This window comes from Mastigoproctus giganteus, chromosome 6 (assembly GCF_048544385.1).
Source record: "Mastigoproctus giganteus isolate SK-2022 chromosome 6, ASM4854438v1, whole genome shotgun sequence".
Taxonomy (NCBI): Eukaryota; Metazoa; Arthropoda; class Arachnida; order Uropygi; family Thelyphonidae; genus Mastigoproctus; species Mastigoproctus giganteus.
This window is the reverse complement of record NC_143580.1, coordinates 174,181,226-174,205,673: the sequence shown is the minus strand read 5'-3', so window position 1 is coordinate 174,205,673 and position 24,448 is coordinate 174,181,226. Positions and strand designations below refer to the sequence as shown.

The 24,448-nt window shown below is 37.7% G+C and overlaps 1 protein-coding gene across 5 annotated transcripts in view; it reads right to left on the bottom strand.

Annotated features, from left to right (window-relative positions):
- IFT43 (intraflagellar transport 43) overlaps positions 1-15,175 on the bottom strand; it is a 221,402-nt gene extending 206,227 nt beyond the window's left edge. For 4 of the 5 annotated variants that reach the window (XM_090375508.1, XM_090375506.1, XM_090375509.1 and 1 more), the window contains exons 1-2: positions 15,011-15,175; positions 7,208-7,269 (exon numbers count right to left, since the gene is read on the bottom strand). In XM_090375508.1, coding sequence (XP_090231634.1) covers positions 7,208-7,261 — 54 coding nt within the window. In that variant the 5' untranslated portion in view covers positions 7,262-7,269; positions 15,011-15,175. Of the gene's footprint in view, positions 1-7,207; positions 7,271-15,010 lie in introns of all 5 variants that reach the window. The other variant, XM_090375507.1, reaches the window with a different exon arrangement.
- Between the last annotated feature and the right edge of the window lie 9,273 nt (positions 15,176-24,448).

Here is a 24,448-nt window from a genome sequence, read left to right as displayed (position 1 = left end):
ATAAAAATACACATTAAAATTTCAATGTTTACTTAGAAAATTTTATGAATCTTTGTAACCAATTTTCATGTCAGTGGTTTAACTTATTTTGTTATTAATCATGAATTATTACTATTTGCTAACATGCCTTAAATGTAATACACTGCATACATAACTTGTTATAAAAAATGACATCCCCTCCCCATTCCTGCCAGCCGACCGGGCTAGCAGAGTGGGTAAAGTACCTGCCCGGCAACCCAAAGGTCGTGGGTTCGAGTCCCGCCTCGGGCTTGGATCAAAGTACTGCAAAAACCTTGGGAGGTGCAATATGGCCACAGAAGCCGATGCGCCAACAACTACCAAATCAAATCAATCACCATTCCTGCCATTTGGAAACGTGTTCCTTCAATAATGTTAGCAAAAGACAAATACAGTAATAGCAACCTACTTTTTGTGAACCCTTGGCATTTGAGGCCCCTGACATATGCTGGGTGAGCTCATGCAGAAATATGGATCTGCCTATTTCCTCAAATCTTTTCAGCATATGCATTCACAGTCCTACATAAACATCTTTGTGCATAAGCTGGAGAAGCAAGATTAGTGGTAAAAGTGAATAAAGGGCTGACTAACTGGTAGAAGAGAAAGGGTGGCTATAAATGGACAATGTTCTGAGCAAACCAGTCCTATGTGAAAACATTAAGGGCCTACTAAGGCTCTTAATGTTTTCAGTTTTCATTAATGATATTGATGACAGTAATACAAGTTACATGCTAAAATTTTTGCTGATGCCATCTCTGCTATCGATGATATTAAAATGGGCTAAGTCAATAATGAGAAAGAACTAAGCTATATCCTCCACAATGGTATAGTAGTTTTCACCACATGTAATAATCATCTCCTTATCACTACTGGCAAATTCCTGAATACATATCATTGACAGAACCACATAAGCTGTTCAAGCAACATGTCTACACTGCTCAGAGAACTTCATATTGGACTACACAATTACCCCAGGACTTTTTCGTTCTACATCAACAAGTGTGGCACCACCTAACTGGTATGTTATTCTGGAATTACTGCTGAACACATGTGCATTTATCAATGGCAAACCTCAATTAGCACTTCTCAGCCCATCTGTATTTTTCTAGGTCTTGGAGCAGCAGTATGCACTGATTCTCATTAACCACTTGCTAATCTTTGTATCTAGAAACTTAACCTTGATATACCATCATCAATATTATTAATAAATACTGTAAACAGTAAGGGACTCAATACTAAACCCTGAGGGATTTATAACCACCCTCTGTCTTCTGAAACTCAACCATCCCTTTATCCACAGCAATAACTTACCCCTAATGCTATACTGCTTAAATCTGTACAGCAGTTATTCATATGAAATAATTCAATAGCTTTAGTGAAATCTAAATACATTATGTCAAAACTATTTTTTGCATCCAGTTTCTTCATTACTGCACCACAGTAACTAATCAGAATGGTTAGAATTCCCCGCCACAACAAACCCAAACTGTGATTTTGTAAAATTCCATTTCTGTCTAGATGGTCCTGCATTACTTCTTTAACCACAGACTTCATTATTTTCTCTGGAACAGAAGTTGAAGCTTACAGGTCTATAATTGCTCACATCCCTCTTTGAATCTCCTTTGTGAAAAGGAGAGACATTTGCACACATTAAATGTATAGGAACTTCTCCAGAATCCATGGACACTCTCATAATTATGGCCAAGGGTGTGCCTATCTCTTTTGCTCCTACTTTTAATATAACTGGATAGATTCCATCAGCTCCAGTCTCCTTATTTACTTTTAGCTTGAGCAGTTTCTCTTCCACTTTCTTCTGTTATAACAAAATCATTTAGCTTCCAGTTATAACTTTGTTTATTTATAGTGTTTTCATCCCTATAAACATCTTTACATATGAATGTATCTACAAAATACAATGCAATCATAATATAATGCACCTCTTCATACCATGGTTATATATATATATATATACACACCACAGGTATGATTATAACTGATTATGACCAACAAAAAGAATTATGAAAAAAAATGTGTTTAATGTGTGTGTTCAAAGAACTAGAAATCGCGAATTCTAGAACTAGAATTCGGCGAAGGTAAAGAAAGCCAACAACAGAACCACGGGAAACGTCGGCTAACTTAAGCAGAAAATTAGTTTCCCGATAGCCTACTCTAGCACTGCTCGCTCGGTAAACAGACGGTAGGTGTTATCGGTGTGGAGCAGAAGTCGAGAAAGATGTATTGATTGACAGGCAGGCATGGCAAACGATGTGCTGGTTGGTGCATGAACACAACAGACGATAACATCAGTTTAGTATCACTTGCCCTAATCTCAGAAGCACTAATGGTCACTTGCCCTCATCATCAATCATCAGCCATTTTCAATCTACTGCAGGATGAAGGCTTCTCCAGCAACTTTCCAGTTCCTTCTGTTTTGTGCAATGGCCATCTATTTACTACCCACAAACTCCACTCATGAATTTCATCTGTCCATCTCCATCGTTGTCTTCCAGGTTTTCTAGCTCCTCTTGGGTACCATTCAGTTATTTTCTTTGTCCATCTGTCATCATGTCTTTGAGCTATGTGTCCTGCCCAAGACCATTTTAGTTCTTTAGTTTTGATAAGAATGTCCTTTACTTGAGTTTGCTGCCTAATTCATGTGTTTTTCTTCTTATCTAACAGTCTGATTCCCAATATAATTTGTTCCATTCTTCGCTGTGTAGTTCTCAGCTGCTCTTCCATTCTTTTGGTGAGTGCCCAAGTTTCACTTCCATAAGTCATGGTGGGGATAGTGGCATAGCTAACTTTTTGGGCCCCTTATTTTTATTAAAATAAATTTTAATTAGGTATAATATAAAAAAAAATGTTGAATCATTTTAATAACATAAATATGTATTTTATTTACAATTTCTTTATAATTTTGCAAACATTAAAAACATGAAAATTAATATTACAATATGATACTAATTATTAAATACAATTTGACAAACATAAAAAATTATACTATAACTAATAAATTTACGAAAAAAGTTAAAATGTTACTTTTCGTGCTTTTACATTTGCAAAATCATTAATATCTTATAAATCCATTTTATTGGCATATTTATGCTCAATAGCCAACATTGCAAGATTGCACACTCTACTTTGACCAATAGGATTTCTTTTATAATCTTTTATTATTCGTAATTTACTAAATGATCTTTCGGCAGAAGACACGGCCAGGGTAAAAAATAACATATATAAAGTAAAAATTTCTGAGAAGTTACTTTCTAGGGAACTATATTTTCAAATTAACAAATAAAAAAGTTGTCTGCTGATAAATCTTGTTTAACAAGTGTGATTAAATTACAATATTGAATCGGAAGTTGGGGAGAGAGTACGGATGAATACTTTTTTATGAGATTTTCATACTCACTTAATATATCAGCAGTTGACATATTATTTTTTTCAGTTCTAATATTGCAAAATAAATTTTTTACTAACTTCATACTTTTGAAACAATCTTAATTTGCATTATAATTTTGTCTAAAACATTTGGCAATTTGCTCAGATTTTTATTTAATTTGTTCATATGAATTTCGAATATTTTGTAAATTTTCACTGACTCAATCAAGAATTGAGGAGTGAATCAATAAAGAAGTACATTCATCAAGATCAGCTTCTGCAGAGTTTTTGAAGCATAATTAATTTCACACATTATTCAAAAATATACAAATGAAAATAAAATCAAATGTCATCATTTGCTTCATTATTCTAAGCGCTTTGTCTCAGTCTGATTTTTTAGTTGATTTAAGATTACTTTCTGTCAAAGCTTTTATAATATCCACAAAATGAATTTTCACAGCTGCTATAGACTGTAATCTACCAGACCAGCGAGTAAGGTTGAGTTTTTTTAATTATGTAATAATGTATAACTTTATAACTGTCCTATTCCTTAAATAAATTTGGAAAAATAGGATAGTCATACAACAGAAGCATGGGTGCCGGCAAGATATTTTGCAAGGCGGTGGATGTGGGAAAAAATTTTTTGTTCACCAAATTTTTGAATACAGGTATCCCTTGTATAACACGATAGTTCGGTTCCTACAAAATCCCATGTAATGCGAAACCATGTTATACAAGACTAAGAACCAGTATAAAAAGGAGGGTTATGTTCCAGAAACTAACAAAAATACACTTTTTTTTTTTTATATAACTATCGGAAACTTAATTTTTATAGTAGTAATAACTTAATAGTTTAACCTTATTTTTATAATAGTAGTAACTTACTTTTACTTTTTTAATAACTTAAATAGTAATACAGCAGACTCTCGATTTACTGGGATCGGACACTTAAAGACTCCAAGTTAAAAAAAAAAAAAAAAAAATCAACCAGAAATCATAAAATTCAAGTAATAACTAGAATAGGTAAAAACAGATGTTTTGCAAGTCATAAATCAGCAACAAGAAGTCATCATTGGGAGATTAGTGTGCCTATTATTTGCAACCCCTGCTGTCTTCACACCCACCGCTTGGAAAAAAAAAAGGGAGACCAAATGTTTAGTTTGTTTTAGTGCATCGCGTCGATTGTTGCGTTCCATCACACCGCAAATTTCGCTTTGTTATTTATGTCAGGGATGTCGGATTTTTTTTTTTTTTTTATAGTAACTATTTTTTTTTTTTTGTTTAGAAATTGCGAAAATGATGGGCAAACGTAAGAGTTGTGCTTTCAATTAAACAAAAACTTAAAATTATTCAAAAGTTTAAAACAGTGCATCTGTTAAATCTCTAATGAACCATTATAACGTTGGTGACCATACGTGACATTGTAAAAAATAAAGGGAAGCTATTAGATTTAAAATTTATATCGTAAAAATAAAGGGAAGTATCATACTGGACATGTGGGTAGTGCGTGGTAAGTTTTTTTGTTTTTTATCTATCGCCATACTTTTTACGTAGGCTGCTGAACATTTTTCAATACAGTAAGTCCCCGACTTAAGTAGCTTCAGACTTACGTTATGTTATTTATATATTTTTTTATATGACTGAAGATTTCAGTGAAGAGGACACACATTTCACTATAATAATGTAAAAACCCACAGAATTCTGGCTATCGGTATTATCACAAATGCAATAGGATCGAGTTTACTACCCATTTATAATTAGATGCACTAACAGAATAGCCCAGTAACCTGGAAAGTGCAAATTGTTTTTATTGTTTTATGGCAGTGACCTCCAGAAATGAGCTTTAGTAAAATGTGAGATCACTCGTGTGGGGTGATAATAGTGAGTTTTCGCTTTAACCCTGTGAAGTTCTTTTCAGAAAATTTAATTTTGACTGTTATCATGGTGCCAACTAAGAGAATATAGTGACAGTGGTACTAGTAAATCTATCAAGAAAAGGAAAGCGATCGAGTTGGAGCAGAAAATTAAAATAATAAGGGTCAAACATTAACATGTATCACGCAGAATTCAGATTTGTCAGTGGCAACAGCGAACACAATAAAGGAAAAAGAAAGACAGAATACGAGAAGCAGTCGGCACCAATGAAGGTCAACTATAATAACCAGGGCTACGAAATACATATCAGTTTTTACAGTACAATAACATCCGTTTTCTCTTTCTTTTCTTATGTGCCACACTGGCTACTTCACCGCTGTCCCCAGATAAAGTTTTTAATTGAACTAATTAAAAATATATAACTCTTTTTCTTCATTCTTCTGAGGATATTATGTGGTTTTTGTAATTTTGGCATATTAGGGACATAGTAGCAATATTTTGTTAGCCATTCCCGAGTTACATAAAACTCGACTTACGCAAGAAGTCCTAAACGTATCTCTTACATATGTTGGAGACACTATTTTTGGATTAACTGGAAAATCGATTATCCCGGATTTTTTTTTTTACCATCTATCCCAGAAAATCGAGAGTCTACTGTGACTGAACAAACGTCTTACCTTATAAACATTAATAACAGATAATGTATGTTCATTTAATTTTCTTCATCGCTGATAAGCACAATCTCTTCTGCTCTCTTTAAAAGTCACGAACTGCACGCTTCGAAGTCACAATTTTTTATGGTCTCAAACAAGTTCAAGTGCAATAGCGCAGAAACTAATGCAGAGACCTCCCAACAAGATACAGTGGATCCTTGCTTTAAAGATATAAAGCACAAATTTAACTTTTACTTTACCAATTAACAAAGTTAAATGATATGTGAAAATCGGAAGAATATTTTCCAGTTAGCAAAATAAAAATAAATTTACTCTTATGTACATAGATTAATTAATATGTACATACTAACTAATTGATATTTTTGTTCACCGACTTTTTTATTTTTTCTTTTTTTTGGTTGTAAAATTTAAAACAGTAAAAATGATAAGCAATTAATAATAAAGAACACAACATGCATGAGATATGGAGTAATGAGTTTCTGAAAATTTGTTTGTTTTTTATATGATGAATATTTCTTGAAAGGGGAAACACATTTCACCATAATAACGTGAAAACCCACACAACTCCAGCTATCGGTGCTATATCAAATGCAAGAAGATCGAGTTTGCTAACCATTTATAACTGATTACACTAACAGAAAAGACCAATAAACTGGAAAGTGCAAATTGTTTTTATTGTTTTATGGTTGTGACCTCCAGAAATGTGCTTTAGAAAAATATCATAATAATGCTAGTCATTATCACAAAGGCAATAACGACTAGCAAGTCAACAGCAGGGATTTACAAAAAGGAATGGAAATATTGAAAATTACATCATAATAGCAGAGTTTTCCCAGCACAAAAGCTCAAAAATACTGAGTTATGCAAGATTTTCTGCAATTCTCAAACCGTGTTAGAGGGAAACCGTGTTGTAGAAGTACCATGTTATACAGGGGTTGACTGTACATGCAATATCTTAATTAAGTCAAGTTGACTGATTTACATGTATAGCCAAGTCAACGTTTCGTGATAGGTGGGAGAATGTATTTGAATTAATATTTTTGTTTTGTAGAATTTGTATTGTTTTAATAAATTAATGAAAATATTAAAAATTATGTATTACTTCGAAATTCAAAGGTGATGCATTTGCACCACCATGCTGCTGGCGCCCATGAACAGAAGTAAAATAGCAACTTTACATTTTTATATTCCTTTACATTCTTTACCCTAAGTTAAAATTAATTAATATTAAGCATTCAATCAGAAAATAAACATTAAACCTTTTTAGGTGGAGAATCAAGATCAAAATCAAGACCCAAATCATCATCATCCATTGTTTTATCTGAAATACAAAAGAAATGCTATCAACAAAACTGCATTACTTTATTTATATATAAAAAATAGTCTTCATATTTCTAACATAACAAAAAAAACAGTCTTTAATTTTATTATAATTACACATATTAATAATAATAGGATAAGATAAACAAATGTGTATATATTGTACAATCTGAACAAATAATATAATAATAATGAATGAAGGATAATTGTTAAAAAAAGACAAGTAAACTTAGGGGCTGTCATCAGGTCTCTGATCAATTAAAACCATCAAATAAAGGCACAAACTTACAGTACATCTAACTATAAACACAAAGGTAAATAGGCATTCCTGCAGCTTAAATGAAGTTGAGAATAGGGAAAGCAGTCAAGAGCCATACACTAGGAAGCATTCCCACTACCCCAAATTCAAACAAGGTACATATATTGAAGGAGGCAGCGAGGGAAGTAAGCAAAATCCTCAGCCATAATTATGAGAGCATCCTTAGATTCAGGGGAGGTCCCCATGGACTGGAGATGTGCAAATGCATCCCCAATTCACAAAGGGAGTTCAAAGGATGATGCAAAATAATTATACACCTGTCAGTTTAACTTCTGTATTGGGGAAAATAATGGAGTCACTGGTTAAGAAAGTGATGCAGGATCAGAAACACAAGACTGCAGTAATAATTCAGATACAGCACAGTTTTGTTAAGAGGAAGTCTTGTCTGACCAATTTTATTGGATACTACGATGTATTCACAAAGGAACTGGATCAAACAAATAATATTCATATCATATACTTGGATTTCAGGAAAGCTTTTGATAGTGTTGCACATGGAAGACTGCTGTACAAATTGGATCAGTATGGCATTAAGGGCAAGTTGCTGCAATGGATAAAGGGATGGTTGAGTGGGAGACGGCAAAGAATGATAATAAATGAACACTGCTTTATGTAGACTAATGTTATTAGTGGAGTCCTCCAGGGTTCGGTGCTGGGCCCATTTTTGTTTTGTGCATTTATTAATGATATAGATGAAGGTATATCAGGCTTAATGTCCAAGTTTGCAGATGATACAAAGGTTGGCAGAGTTGTTAATGATAATAAAGACAGTATGGTACTGCAACCAGCTCTAGAAAAGTTAGGTAAATCAGGTGAGAAGTGGCAAACTGAAGTTTAATAATGCCAAGTACTGCATATGGGTAGCAGTAACCCAAGAGAAACGTACCAACTGTGAGGTACTATACTCAGGGAGGTGGAGAATGAAAAAGACCTTGGGTAATTGGGCAGTTGGATATGAAGTTCTCTGAGCAATGCAGACGGACTGCCAGAGCAGGTCATGGAGTTTTTTCAATGATATATACGAATTTTGCTAGCAGAGAAAAGGAGGTAATTATACCTCTGTATAAGGCAATGGTCAGGCCACACTTTGAATACTATGTACAGGTCTGGAGGCCTCATTTTAGGAAGGATATAGAGATGCTAGAATGAGTAAAGAGAAGGGCAACAAGATTGGTGAGAGGAACAAAGGGGTTCTCTTACCAGGAGAGGCTTAAATTCTGTAAGTTGCAGCATCTGGAGACTAGGCACCTGCGCGATGATCGAACTGAGGTGTACAAGTCCTTGAATGTTTTGAGCAGGCTCAATGCTGATCGGATACTTCCACTTGTTGAGATTAAAAACCTGAGAGGGGGCATAGATTCAAATTGATCAAAGATAGTTGTAGAATAGAAGTGCGGACGTTTACCTTTAGCCAGTGAGTAGTCGATTGCTGATTGATAGCTTAATGAAATTTAAAGCTGAACTGGAGAAACATTTGGAGTGACTGGATGGGTGAAGTGACAAGGTTTTTTTTTTTTTTTTTTTTGGCTGATGCTCTATAAGCTTGCTTTCTTGCATCATATGCCTCAACTAATGCTAATATAATCTAAGAAGAGTAAGAATTCCATCAGAATTGAGCCTGCTCAATCCATTCAAGACCATATACACACCTTAATCAGACCACCTCACATGTGCCTCATCTCCAGACACTGCAATTTGCAGAACATCAGCCTTTCTTCCTAAGATCACCCTTCTGTTCCCCTCACCAATCTTGTTGCCTTACTCTGTACTCACTCAAGCAACTCTACATCCACTCTAAAATTAGGCCTAGAGACCTGTACGTAGCACTCAAGCCGCTGTTTGACACAGCTCATGTATTTATTTGTTTTGTGATGACTCCTAACAGTCCCTGAAAACCCCAGCACCCCACCCTCCAATCTAACTTAAGCAGTGCAAGAATCACTTGTACCTCTGCCTGCGGCTACTGCTAATCTTTAGTCTGTGAATTCCCCCAAGCTAGCAGTATTCCGACCAACCTAACACTGCCACGATAGCATTAGCAAATATTCTTGCATCTCTTCTATTTAAGTGTATCCCATCCCTGTAGAAACAGTCTCTCCTGTTAACAAGCACAAACCATGCTGGGAAAAATTCTACTCCATGAGTCTTGCACAATCTCTCCAGGGCCAAATTGATTGACAAGGCTTTCATCATACAGTACATTGACAAATGCAAAGTACTGCATATGAGTAGAAGTAATCCCAGAGGCACATACTAACTGTGTGGTACTACACTTAGGGTGGCAGAAAATGAAAATGACATGGGAGTAATTGTGCAGTCAGATATGAAGTTTTCTGAGCAATGCAGACAGGCTGGAAGAGCAGGTCATGGGGTTTTGTCAATGATATAGAGGAATTTTGCTAGCAGGGAGAAGGAGGTGATTGTCCCTCTGTATAAGGCAATGGTCAGGCCACGCCTTGAGTACTGTGTGTACAGGTCTGGAGGCCTCATTTTAGGAAAGATGTAGATTGGCTTGAGTGTGTACAGAGAAGGGCAACAAGATTAGTGAGGGGAATGAAGGGATCCTCTTACCAAGAGCAGCTTAAGTTCTGTAAACTGCAACGGCTGGAAACTAGGCAACTGCAAGGTGATCTGATTGAGGTATATAAGGCCTTGAATGGGTTGAACACCCTGAATTCTGATGGGATTCTTCCACTTGCTCAGATTACAAATCTACAGGGGCATAAATTCAAATTGAGGAATGACAGTTGCAGAAATTTTCCTTTAGCCGGCAGGTGGTTAATTGCTGGAATAAACTTCCATCTGTCTTTGTGGAAGTTGATAGCTTAAATAAATTCAAGGAGGAATTGGACAAACATTTAGAGGGAATGGTTGTGCGAATTTTTTATTTATTTTTATTTTTTTGGCTGATGCTACATAAGTGCATATAATTGCTTTCTTGCATCACATGCCTCTATTACTATTAGTATCATGGACTCCCTCCTATCGTGTTTGGGCAGAATTGCAAACACTTTCATATTTTACCTTAACTCACGACTTTTTTTCAACACTGATCTATACTTGTTAAGTAAATCTGCAGACCTAATCATAATGTCATTAGTGCCAATGTGTACAACAATATCACCCTTTGTGCCCTTAAAAGTAATTATGGAACAAGTAAATACATTAATTGTGTTAGGGTAACTAAGTGTATGAACAGGTCCATTTATACTTGATTGCACACCAATGCTAGGAGTTTAGTAAACAAATTTGATCAATTTGAGTTGTTGGTCAAGACATCAAAGGAAGATACTGTTGGGATATCAGAGACATGATGTCACAGAGATATAAGCAGTGCAGAATTGGAATTTGAGGAGTACAATGTGTACAGAAAGGATAGACAGAATAGGAAGGGAGGAGAGGTTATGCTGTTAGTTAAGAAACACAAAATCTATGGGAGTGCATCCAGTTGATATGGGAGGCCAGTGCAATGTTCAGTCAGTTTGGTGAGACAAACACTGGAAAAGGGAAAATGAGAGGAGTGTGTGTGTGTGTTTTATAGGCCTAATGACTCTGATGAGTACAACGAACAACTATACAGAGAAACAGAGTGGGCCAGTAAGTCAGATTGTCTAAAAATGGGGGATTTTAACTTCACAGATATTGACTGGAACTTGTGGATTGGTCACTCGCACACTAGCAAGATTTTTGTTGATTTAAAGGATGATTGTTTTCTACAGCAACACGTTAGAGAGAATAATACTCTTGATCCGGCTATCAGCCGTGATTATTCGTGAATTCAAAATTTGCAGATAAAGGAACCACTGGGGGAAGTGATCACAGTGTACTTATGTGGGATTTACTTAAAGATGTAACTACTATCAGGGGTAAAGGGAAGGGTTTTTGTTTCCGTAAAAGTGACCACAGTGATCTCAGACAGTTTTTAAATTGTATACAGTGGGACCAACTTTTTTTTTTTTTTTTTTGTAGTTGTTGGCACATAGGCTTCTGTGGCCATAATGCACCTCCCAAGGTTTTTGCAGTGCTTTGATCCAAGCCCGAGGCGGGAATCGAACCCGCGACCTTTGGGTTGCCAGGCAGGCACTTTACCCACCCGGCTAGCCCAGTCGGCATGGGACCAACTGATGATGTATGTGCTAGGAAGACTTTTGTGGATTTATTGGATGATTATTTTCTACAGCAGCATGTTCAAGAAGCAAGAAGAGGGAGTAATACTCTTGATCTGCAGTGTTCTACCCAGAAAATTTTGCCAGCCATGTGGCATTACGAAGTAGCCGCATGGGGAAGTATAATACTTCACAATATTATAAAATTTTCCATTATTTATAAATGTGACTCAAGCAATCCAAAGCAAAAATGAATTGCATCATTTAACATTATATGCTCCTGTCACATTGACCTCAATCGCACAGTATGTTCGAATTAATACTGATCGAGATCAGCAAGCAGTACCGTATAGTACCATACAGTACCAGGAGAAACGCTTAAATTTTGGCTGGGCAGTCAGTCAAATTCACCGGGCGGTGCACCCATTCAATAGGTCCTGGGAAGAACACTGATCTGATTATCAGCAGTGATTATTCACGTATAAAAAAATCAGCAGATAAAGGAACCCCTAGGTGGCAGTGACCACAATGCTCTCAGGTGGGCTACCATCCGGGGTAAAAGAAAGGGTTTTTACTTTCATAAAGGTGACTACAGTGGTCTCAGACAGTTTTTATGTTCTATACAAAGGAACCAACTGATAATGTTACCAATGGCAAATTCTAAATGGAAAGCATTCAAGGAAGTAATCTTGACAGCTACTATTCTTTTATTCCCAACTACAAAATATTGTTCAAGGTTTAGGCCTAAATGAATGTCAAATGAACTGATGAGACTCTTGGCAGAGAAGAAAAATTCATGGGATACATATAAATTATCAGATAACAAAGATGACTGTGGTAGGTACAAGCTGGGTGATTAAGTCACAAAGGAGATTAGGCAACCAAAGGCAGATTATGAATATTCTTGGCAAAGGTATTCATAATTTATAAACTCTAGAAGGAAGGAGATGAATCAGATTGGTCCACCTCATATCGATTGTTCATGACCCTGCTGAGGTAGCTGACAACTTATTATTATTAGCCATATGGTGCAAGGAAGCCTGAGGCTTATGCTGCACCAGCCAAAAAAAATTTCTGAGTTACCCTGAGAGAGAAAGAGAGAGAGAGAAGTAGAAGGAAATCACCAAGAAGGAGAAGAATGATGATATCCAGCTGAGGTTAAAGAGAGTATTTTGCATCTACATTCACACACAAGGAATTCTGTGAGGAGGTGGAGGCCAGAAGCTTATCAAACTCTGTTAGGGAGCTGGATGATTTTGTGGTAACTGAGAGCAAGGTGGAGGACAAATTATTGAAGTAACATAAGAAAGCCACCTGGGGTGGATGGTATCTATTAAAGGATAATTAAAGTTGGCAGCAAACCCTTAGCCATAATTATGAGAGCTTCCTTGGACTCAGGGGAGGTACCCATACACTGGCAATATGCAAATGTGACCCCAATTCACAAAGGAGGATCAAAAGCTGACACAAGTAATTATAAATCTGTGAGTTTAACTTCTGTTCCAGGGAAATTAATGGAGGCACTGGTTAAAGAAGCACTGCAGGATCATCTAGACAAGTCTTCAGTTATAGCTCAGACACAGCATGGATTTGTTAAGGGGAAGTCTTATCTAACCAATCTGATTGGATACTATGGTCAGGCCACAAAGGAACTGAATGCAAAAAATAATATTGATATCATACAATCGGCTTTTAGGAAAGTTTTTGTTACTGTTGCACATGGAAGACTACTGTTCAAATTAGAGCAGTATGGCATTAAGGGAAAGTTGCTGTTATTATGGATAAAGTGATGGTTACATTGGAGAAGACAGGGAGTGGTAATCAATGGACACTGCTCTACATGGGCTAATGTTATTAATGGACCCTCGGGGTTTGGTGTTCCATTGTTGTTTTCTGTATTTATCAATGATATTGGTGAAGGTATATCAAGCTTAATGTCCAAGTTTGCTGATGATAAGAAGGTTGACAGGGTTTGTTAATGACAATACACTCCTGCAAAACAGGATCTAAAAAAATTGAGAAGATGCACTGGGAAGTGGCAACTGAAGGTTAATACTGACAAATGTAAAGTACTACATATGGGTAGCAGTAATCCAGGAGTAACATATCAACTGTTTGGTACTACACTCAGGGCAGTGGAGAATGAAAATGACCTGGGGGTAATTGTGCACTCAGATATGAAGTTTTCTGAGGTGTCTTGACAGGCTGCAAGAGTAGCTTATGGTGCCCGTCAATGATATACTGGAATTTTGCTAGCAGAGATAAGGTGACTGTCCCCTTGTATAAGGCAATGGTCAGACCACACATTCAGTACTGCAAATGGATCCGGAGGCCTCATTTTAGGAACAATGTATAGCTGCGTAATGAGTACAGAGAAGGGCAACGAGATTGGGGAATGAAACACAGGGTTGCTGTTACCAAGAAAGGCTTAAGTTCTGCAAATGGCAGTATCTGGAGACTAGGCACCTTCGAGATGATCTGATTGAGGGGTATAAAGCCTTAATGGTTTGAGCAAGCCCAATGCTGATGGGATTCTTCCTCTTGCTCAGATTACTCACCTGAGTGGACATAAATTCAAATTGAAGAAAGACAGTCAAATAGATGGGCAGAAATTTGCCTTTAACCAGTGGGTGGTTGATTGTTGGAGCCAACTTCCATCTGTTGTAGTGGAGGTCAACAACTTATTATTATTATTAGCTGTATGACGCAAGGAAGCCTGAGGCTTATGCTGCACCAGACAAAAAAAATTTGAGTTACCCTGAGAGAGAGAGAGAGAGAGAAGCAGAAGGGAATCACGAAGAAAGAGAAGAATGATGATATTCAGCTCAGAACCCTGGGTGTGCCAAGCTCATACTCACCATATGTGAGCCCCTGTGGTGAAATTAAATAAGTTCAAGGCAGAACTAGACAAACATTTGGAGTGAATGGATGGGCGAAATAAGTTTTTTTTTTTGGCTGATGCTACATAGGGTTGCTTTCTTGCATCATATGCCTCTACCAATACTAATGTGCAAGAAAAATTCTTATTCATATATGAAGAAAATTCTCTTATTTACTAATTTTTATATGATTATTTAATACTGGAGGGAACTTTGTTGATAAATTCTGTATCATTCTTAGTTTTGTTATAAAATTTCAATCGCAGGAAATCAACAGCCAGTATTTTACTGAAACCACATGACTTTGATCTAGCGATCAAACTTAGTTTTTAGCGGAGAAGACTTTAATGAAGTACCAAAGCAAAATATAAAATAAGTAATCTGCATTGGATTAACAGCTACAATATTCTGTACATACAAATGAATAAAAGGTTGAACCTTTGATTTCACAAATTTCTCCTTCCCTATCCCAATCTTTCCTTCTGTCACAATGGGAAAAAAAATCGGTAATCCTGCAGTTTAGCGTCGCACGTCAGTCAGCTCGTAAGTTACCGCCAGCTGCAACCTGTCTTGAATCGTATTCTGTTGGAGCAGTTCCGATTTGTCATCAAACCTGAAATATTGACGGAGAATGGGCGGCCCTCACTAAATTAAATATAATGAAAAATAAGATCTTTCAGTAATTTTTATATACTTTTAATCTGTTTTCAGAATTTAAAATAATTTTCTACATTTTCAGAAAGTATAATGAAATCTAAGAACTTCCAGTAATTGTTGTATACTTTTAAAGTGTTTAACTCTAACGCATCAAGACTGATCGCAAGTTAATCAGCTCCTACTTCACTGAGCATGCACCACGCTCTGTGTCTGCCCGTCTATGTGCTGGGAATTGTCACGGAGCACAGAGTAGTAACATATCTTACTTCTCTGTGGTCATGGAGTATGGGCTATGCTCTGTGAATTTTCAGGTCTATGCACAGAGTAGTAACATACTATTCTGTGTAATAGTAATAGAGGCATATGGTGCAAGAAAGCAAGCGTATGAGCTTATGTAGAATCAGCAAAAAAAAAAAAAAAATTTCACACAACCATTCCCTCTAAATGTTTGTCCAGTTCCTCCTTGAATTTATTTAAGCTATCAATTGTTAATTGCTGGAAGTTTGTTCCAGCAATTAACCACCCGCTGGCTAAAGGCATTTTCCCGCGCATCTATTTTACAACTGTCTTTTCTCAATTTGAATTTATGCCCCTTATGTTCGTAATTCAGCGAGCTCAACCCATTCAAGGCCTTATACACCTCAATCAGATTACATCGCAGGTGCCTAGTCTCAAGCCGCTGCAATTTGCAGAACTTAAGCTTCTCTTGGTAAGAAGATCCACACCTTGAGTACTGCGTACAGGTCTGGAGGCCTCATTTTAGGAAGGATGTAGATTTGCTTGAGCGTGTTCAGAGAAGAGCAACACGATTGGTGAGGGGAATGAAGGGATCCTCTTACCAAGAGAGGCTTAAGTTCTGCAAATTGCAGTGGCTGGAGACTAGGCACCTGCGCGGTGATCTGATTGAGGTCTATAAGGCCTTGAATGGGTTGAGCACGCTGAATTCTGATGGGATCCTCCCACTTGTTCAGAATACGAACCTACGGGGACATAAGTTCAAATTAAGAAAGGATAGATGTAGAATAGATGTGCGGAAATTTGCCTTTAGCCAGCGGGTGGTTAATTGCTGGAACAAACTTCCATCTGTCGTTGTGGAAGTTGATAGGTTAAATAAATTTAAGGAGGAACTGGACAGGCATTTGGAGGGTATGGTGTGATTTTTTTTTTTTTTTTTTTGGCTGATGCTGCATAAGCTCCTACACTTGCTTTCTTGCATCAAGTGCCACTACTACTACTACTACTACTACTACTACTACTACAATCCCCACACCAATCTTGTTGCCCTTCTCTGTACACGCTCAAACAAATCTACATCCTTCCTAAAATGAGGCCTCCAGACTTGCACGCAGTACTCAAGGTGTGGCCTTATACAAAGGGACGATCACTTCCTTTTCCCTGCTAGCAAAATTCCTGTCTATCATTGACGAAATCCCATGACCTGCTTTTCCAGCCAGTGCATTGCTCAGAAAACTTCATATCTGAGTGCAGAATTACTCCCAGGTCTTTTTCATTTTCAACAACCATAAGTGTCGTATCACACAGTTGCTACGTTCTTCTGGGGTTACTTCTACCCATATCCAGTACTTTGCATTTGTCAATGTTAAACTTCAGTTGCCACTTCTCAGCCCATCTTCCCAAATTTTTCTAGATCCTGTTGCAGTAGCACACTGCCATTACTTCATTAACAACCCTGCCAACCTTTGTATAATCTGCAAACTTCGACACTAAGCCTGATATACCTTCATCAATATCATTAATAAATACACAAAAAAACAGTGGGCTGAACACCGAACGCTGTATGCTATACGGAGTACGTAGTACATTGCCGGTATATTTTGAAGAAAACCCATAATACGTTATGGGTGAAATTAACTAAATAATACTGGGTACATAAGTAGTACTAACATATGCACTGTGCTGCCACTTTATTAGGTACACCCCTGCTGTGCACACAAATGGTTTGTCCCACAAAGTTGCAAGTCACATGACCTGACCACAGTTGTGGATATAAATGCAGCAGGACAACCTTTCTAGTAGCAGTTAGGCGTACAAACCATAGCAAGAATGGAGAAAAGGAGCGATCTAACGGACTTCTAGAGTGGCATGGTAGTAGGTGCAAGACGCGCTGGACAAAGCATCTCTGAAACGGCAGTTCTCCTGAACTTTTCACCCAACACTGTTTCAACAGTATATCGAGAATGGTGCAACGAACAGAAAACATCCTCTCAACGGCACTCCTGTGGAAGAAAACAGCTTGTTGATGAGCGAGGTCAGAGGAAGATGGCTAGAATTGTGCAAGCAAACAGATGGGTCACAATGTTGTACATCACGCCAGAATACAACCTTGGTGCGCAGAACAAAATATCGCAACGGACCACTAGTCGCACTTTATCGCGAATGGGCTAAAACAGCCGACGGCCACATCACGTACCTTTGTTATCAATGAAATACAAGAGAGCATGCCTCATGTGGTCACAGAAACACCAGCACTGGATTATCAAGGATTGGAAAACAGTTGCTTGGTCTGACGAGTCGAAGTTCCTGGTGCACCATGTTGATGGAAGGCTCAGAATTTGGAGAAAACAACATGAATCCATGGACCCGTCATGTTTGACGACTACTGTGCAAGGCGGTGGGAGCAATGTTATGGTGTGGGGAATGTTTTCTTGGCACACGTTGCGTCCATTGATACCCAAAGATTCACGTCTGAATGCCACATCGTACCTAAACATCGTTGCTGACCAAGTGCATCCGTTCATGTTGACAGTTTATCCTCAGTCAGATGGTTACTTCCAGCAAGATAATGCGCCGGTACACAAAGCCTGAATCACTATGAAATGGTTCCAGGAACTTGGGATGAGCTGGAGAGGGCTGTTCGCTGCAGGTCTACACCTCCGTCGAATCTCAAGGAACTGCGTGACACATTCATGTCTGCATGGTACTCCACTCCTGCACGATTTCAGCATCTTGTTCAATCCATGCCTAGACGAATTCAGGCTGTTTTGAAGGCTAAAGGAGGCCCAACACGCTAATAAGTAGGGGTACTTAATAAAGTGGCAGCACAGTGTAGGTTAGTGCAAAAGCATCATTTTAACGTTGCCATCTACCAAAGTAGTTAAATTAATTGTTTAAATTGGCATCGTTTTGGTTATATCTCATATTGGAAATGCCTTCACAACGAGTTGCCAGTGGAGAAGACTGTTACTTATTCTCAGCGGATACCACCACCCAGACGGCAGCGTTTGAAATATGGTATGGGATAAAGTTCTCTGTTATCCTCATACTATCCCTATTAGACTTAGGAAAGCAAAAAAGATGTAGGAAGGTGATAGTAGGAGAGGAAGAGGAAGAAATGCCGTCGAAGGAAGAAAGGGACAGTTACTTCTTAAACTCACACCAGTCAAAAACTCATAAATTCCTCGAATAGGCAACGCTTCCCCAGTAGAGAAGATTGTTGTTACTTATTCTCGGAAACTCCGTGGCCATCAGTACCCCCATACGACACCGTTTCGGAGCTTATTGGCTCCTCATCAGTGGGTGGGCAGGTATTCTGGTGCTGCAATAGATACAACCCAGTTACGAAGTACTACTTCATAATATGAGAGATGCCTGATGGTGTGCAGAGTTGCCTGATATACACATAAAATATTTAAGGGCAAAGGACTCATGCTACGAGATAGAATGACTAATATATAGGTCAGTGCAAAAGCATCATTTTAACGTAGCCATCTACCAAAGTAGTTAAATTAATTAATTAAATTGGCATCGTTTTAGGACGTTTTGGGACATTGCGTAACGGCATCGTTTGATCATATCTCATATTGTGGCTACTTTCACGAGATACTAAATATTGCACTACTTCGAATAAACAACGCTTCTCTAGTAGGGGAGACTACTGTTATTTATTCTCAGTGGGCACCACCACCACCCAGACGCGTTTCGGAGCTTGTTGGCTCACTCATCGGCGGGCGGGCAGGTACTCTGATAACGCAGGCAGATGCCATCATAGTTGCGAAGTTAATTCCACAATATGAGAGATGCCAAATTGTGAAGATAATGATAATATTTTGAAGACTAAATGCACAAGGCATAATATGTTATGGGTGAAATTAACTATATAATATCGGTGTAAATACACCATAGTTTACCCATAATTTTAACTACATAAGTGGTGTAACGGCAATATAATCGTTTGATTATATCTCATATTGTGGCTACCTTCACACAACGGATACCAGGTATTGCACTACTTCGAATGAAAAACGCTTCTCTATTAGAGGAGACTACTGTTAGGAGTTTATGTGAGCCCCTGGCCGTTAGGGGACAAGTGCAACTTCACTTAAATCTACATATGTACATTGTATTCATTTAGTTGCAATAATGATTTTCCCTCTCTCTGTTATTTATTCTCAGTGGGCACCACCACAAAATAACAGTAGTTTCTTCTACTAAAGAAGCATTGTTTATTCGAAGTAGTGCAATACCTGGTATATCGTTGTGAAGGTATCCACAATATGATATATAATCAAATGATGCAGTTACACTACTTACGTAGTTACATTTATGGATAAACTATGTTGTATTTACACTATTATATTGCCAGCATATAGACCAGCAGATTCAGTGAGCATCGCGCATGATTAGTCAAGTTGGAGCTAATAGTAACTTGTGATCTGGCCGTGATGCGTTAAACACGTAAAAAGTATACAATTACTGAAAGTTCTTAGATTTCATTATTCTTTATGAAAATGTAGAAAATTATTTTTAATTCTGGAAACAGATTAAAAGTATATATATATAATTACTGGAAGATTTTATTTTTCATTATTTTTAATTCAGCGCATGCTCCGTCAGAATTATAGTTTCGGTGAGGTCGGAACTGCTCCATTAGAATACGATTCACGACAGGTGACTTGCGAGCTGACCGTGACGTGCGACGCTATATTGGATGATTAGCATACCTGATGTGCTCAACTTCATTGTTAAAATAAATTCACTACCCAACACAAGTTCACAAACTGCGCAGGATGTTATGACTAGGTTCAAAATCAGAACCACCCTGTCAAATATGGATGCGGGTAAGCCTATTCAGTGTTCACAGAAATACATTAATTCTGCAATGGAAAATGTTTTATAGGCATATATCCCATTCTCAGTCGTGTTAATTTTTTTTTTACATTAACATTTTATAAATATGTACGCTACAAATATAAAGGGAGTGGTAAATTTAATTTAAATTCATCGTTGGCCCACAAAAGGGGCCAACGATGAATTCTCACAGATCTTTCATTGCAATATCCAATGATATGCATTGCTGTTACCGAGCAATTTAAATTTTTAAATATTAATGATGTAAGCCCAAAATGGGTGAAAGGCAGACAGAGTAACAAATAACTATAACAATGACACGCCTACCACTTTCATTTGATGCATGAACAATTTTCAATTTTCTGAATTTGTCCAACTTCGAAAAAAGCTACAAACGTTGCCAACCTACTCATGTCGACAAAAGCGTAACTAGGAATTTTGACACCTATAGTTAATCAAAAATGCGCGTTTTTCAAAAAACAAATTAACCTATACTGATCTTATAATATTTTTGGATTAATTATATTATTTCAACTAACTCAATTATAAAAAATAATCATTAATTTATTATCTATCGAATGATTATATATAATCCAATTAATCCAAAAATTAAAATAGACAAAAAATTAATAAAAATATATATTAAAAATAAATAAGAAAAATAGCAGGAAAGCTAACATCAGTGGGCAGAAAAGCACAATCCACTACATGTTGCTTATAATAAGCTAAATTAAAATAGGATATTTGCCAGTAGTATGGCAAACCAGTAGAGTGAAAATGAACTTAACCAAATAAAATAACATAACAATAACAGAAAAATATATATCGGGGGGAATTGGCTTTTATTGACCTCGTGGTCCTTTTTCGAGATGGGGCATAATGGTCAGTCTATATTGTATTTCATTTTATTAATTGGTCATGTAATGTTGTTGGTCTCCGTTTCCACTTTAGTGAGATTTCACATAATTCGGAAACGGGTGCCTTCGAGGGGGGCGCCGCTGAATTTCTTTTAATTGTCCTATTTTAATTTAGCTTATATATATATACATATCTACAATACTGCCTAGACACGATAGGACGGAGTATATAATGAGAGCCTTGTCGATCAATTCGGCCCTGGAAAGATTGTACAAGGCTCAAGGGGTAGAATTTTTTCAGCCTGGTCTGTACTTGTTAACAGGAGAGACTGCTTCTATAGGGATGGGATACACTTAAATAGAAAGGGTGCAAGAATGTTTGCTGATGCTATCGAGGCAGTGTTAGGTGGATCGGAAAACTTCTAGCTTCAGTGAATACAAAGACTAATAGATATACAGTAGCCACTGGCAGAGGTGAAAGTGATTCTTGCACTGCTCTATTGGAATGAGCAGAAGCCTGGAAACCGAGATGCAGGATATTTCAGAGACAGCTGGGAGTCATTGCGGTACAAGTAAATACGTGGGTTGTGTTATGGTAGCTAAGAATAGAAACAGGTGCATGTATACATGTGTGTACACCAATGCTAGGAGTTTGGTTAATAAATTTGATGAATTTAAGGTATTGCTCAAAGCATCAAAGGTGGATATTGTTGGGATATGAGAGACGTGGTGTCACACAGATATAAGGAATGCAGAACTGGAATTTGAGGAGTACAATGTGTGCAGAAAAGATAGACAGGATAGGAAGGGAGGAGAGGTTATGCTATTAATTAAGAAACACATAAAATCCATGGAAGTGAAGCCAGTCGACATTGCTGGACAGTGCAGTGTCGAGTCAGTTTGTTGTGACATAAGCATTAGAAGATCAAAATTGAGAGTAGGAGTGTGCTATAGGCATAATGACTCTGATAAGTATAATAAGAAACTGTACAGGGAAATAGAATGGGCCAGTAAATCAGAGTCTTATAATGGGGGATTTTAATTTCCCAGATATTGACTGGAATTTGTGGGTTGGTCACTCACACACTAGCAAGGCTTTTGTGGATTTATTGGATGATTGTTTTCTACATCAGCATGTTCGGGAGGGAAATAGAGGGAGCAATACTCTTGATTTGATTATCAGTAGTGATTCTTCATGCATTAAGAATCTGCAGATAAAGGAACAACTAGGTGGCAGTGATCACAGTGTGCTGAAGTGGAACTTACTCAAAGAGGTAACTACCATCGGAGGTAAAGGGAAGGATTTTTGCTTTCATAAAGGCGGCTACGATGGGCTGAGACAGTATTTAAATTCTATACAGTGGGACCAACTGATGATGTTACCAACAGCAAATTCAAAATGGGAAGCATTCAAAGAACTTATCTTGGAAGCCACTAGGGTTTACATACCAACTAAGAAATATTGTTCAAGGTTTGTGGGTTGGCCTAAATGGATGTCAGATGAACTAATGAGACATATGGCAGAGAAGAAAAATGCATGGCATACATATCAATTAACATGTGACACAGAAGCCTATAATAGATATAAGTCGATCTGTAACCAAGTTACAAACCAGGTTAAGAAGGCGAAGGCGATTGCGAGAAATCTTTGGCAAAGGATGCAAAGAAAAACAGCAAAGAGTTCTTTACTTATATAAACTCTAGAAGGAATGGGATGAATGAGATCGGTCCACTTGATATCGATGGTTCAACTCTTGATGATCCTGCTCAGGTAGCTAACAAACTAAATGAATATTTTGCATCGACATTCACACATGAGGAGTTATTCAGCGAGGAGAATGCCAGAAGTGTATTCAACACTGGCAGTAAGCTAGATAATATTGTAATAACTGAGAGTAAAATGGAGGAGAAATTGTTGAAGATAAACACAAGAAAGGCACCCGGGGTGGATGTGATCTATCCAGTTATATTAAAGGAGGCAGCAAAGCAAGTAAGCAAACCCATAGCCATAATTATGAGAGCTTCCTTGGACTCAGGGGAGGTACCCATAGATTGGATTTGTGCAAATGTGATCCCAATTCACAAAGGAGGATGAAAGGCTGACACAATAATTATAGACCTGTGAGTTTAACTTCTCTTCCAGGAAAATTAATGGAGGCACTGGTTAAAGAAGCACTGCAGGATCATTTAGACATGACTTCAGTTATAGCTCGGACACAGCATGGTTTTGTTAAGGGAAATTCTTGACTGACCAATTTGATTGGATACTATAATGCAGTCACAAAAGAACTGGATGCAGGGAATAATTTTGATATTATATACTTGGATCTTAGAAAGGCTTTTGGTACTGTTGCACGTGGAAGACTGCTGCACAAATTGGAGCAGTGTGGCATTGGAGGCAAATTGCTGCTCGGGATAACGGGGTGGTTGAGTGGGAGAAGACAGAGGGTGGTAATCAATGGACACTGCTCATCGTGGACTAATGTTATTAGTGGAGTCCCTCAGGGTTCAGTGTTGGGTCTATTATTGTTTTCTGTATTTATAAATAATATATTGATGATGGTATATCAAGCTTAATGTCCAAGTTTGCAGGCGATACAAAGGTTGGCAGGGTTGTTAAGGACACTACGGACTATGCTGCTACAACAGGATCTGGAAAGGTTGAGCAGATGGGCTGAGAGGTGGCAAATGAAGTTTAACATTGACAAATGTAAAGTACTACATATGGAAAGCAGCAACCCTAGAGCAGCGTACCATGGTACTACACTGACAGTGGTAGAGAATGAAAAGAACCTGGGGGTAATTGTGCAGGCAGATATGAAGTTCTCTGAGCAGTGCAGACGGGCTGCAAGAGTAGCTCATGGTGTCTTATCAAAGATATACAGGAATTTTGCTATCAGGGATAAGGAGGTGATTATTCTGTTGTATAAAGCAATGGTCAGGCCACACCTTAAGTACTCTATACAGGTCTGGAGGCTTCATTTCAAGACGGATGTAGAGCTGCTGGAACGAGTACAGAGATGGGCAACAAGATTAGTGAATGGAACAAAGGGTTGTTCTTACGAAGAAAGGCTTAAGTTTTGCAAATTACAGTGTCTGGAGACTAGGTACCGGCGAGGTGATCTGATAGAGGTGTATAAAGTACTGAATGGTTTGGGAATGCTCAATGCTGATGGGATTCTGCCTCTTGCTCAGAATAATCACCTGACAGGGCATAAATTCAAATTGAGGAAAGACAGATGTAGGATAGATGTGCGGAAATTTGCCTTTAGTC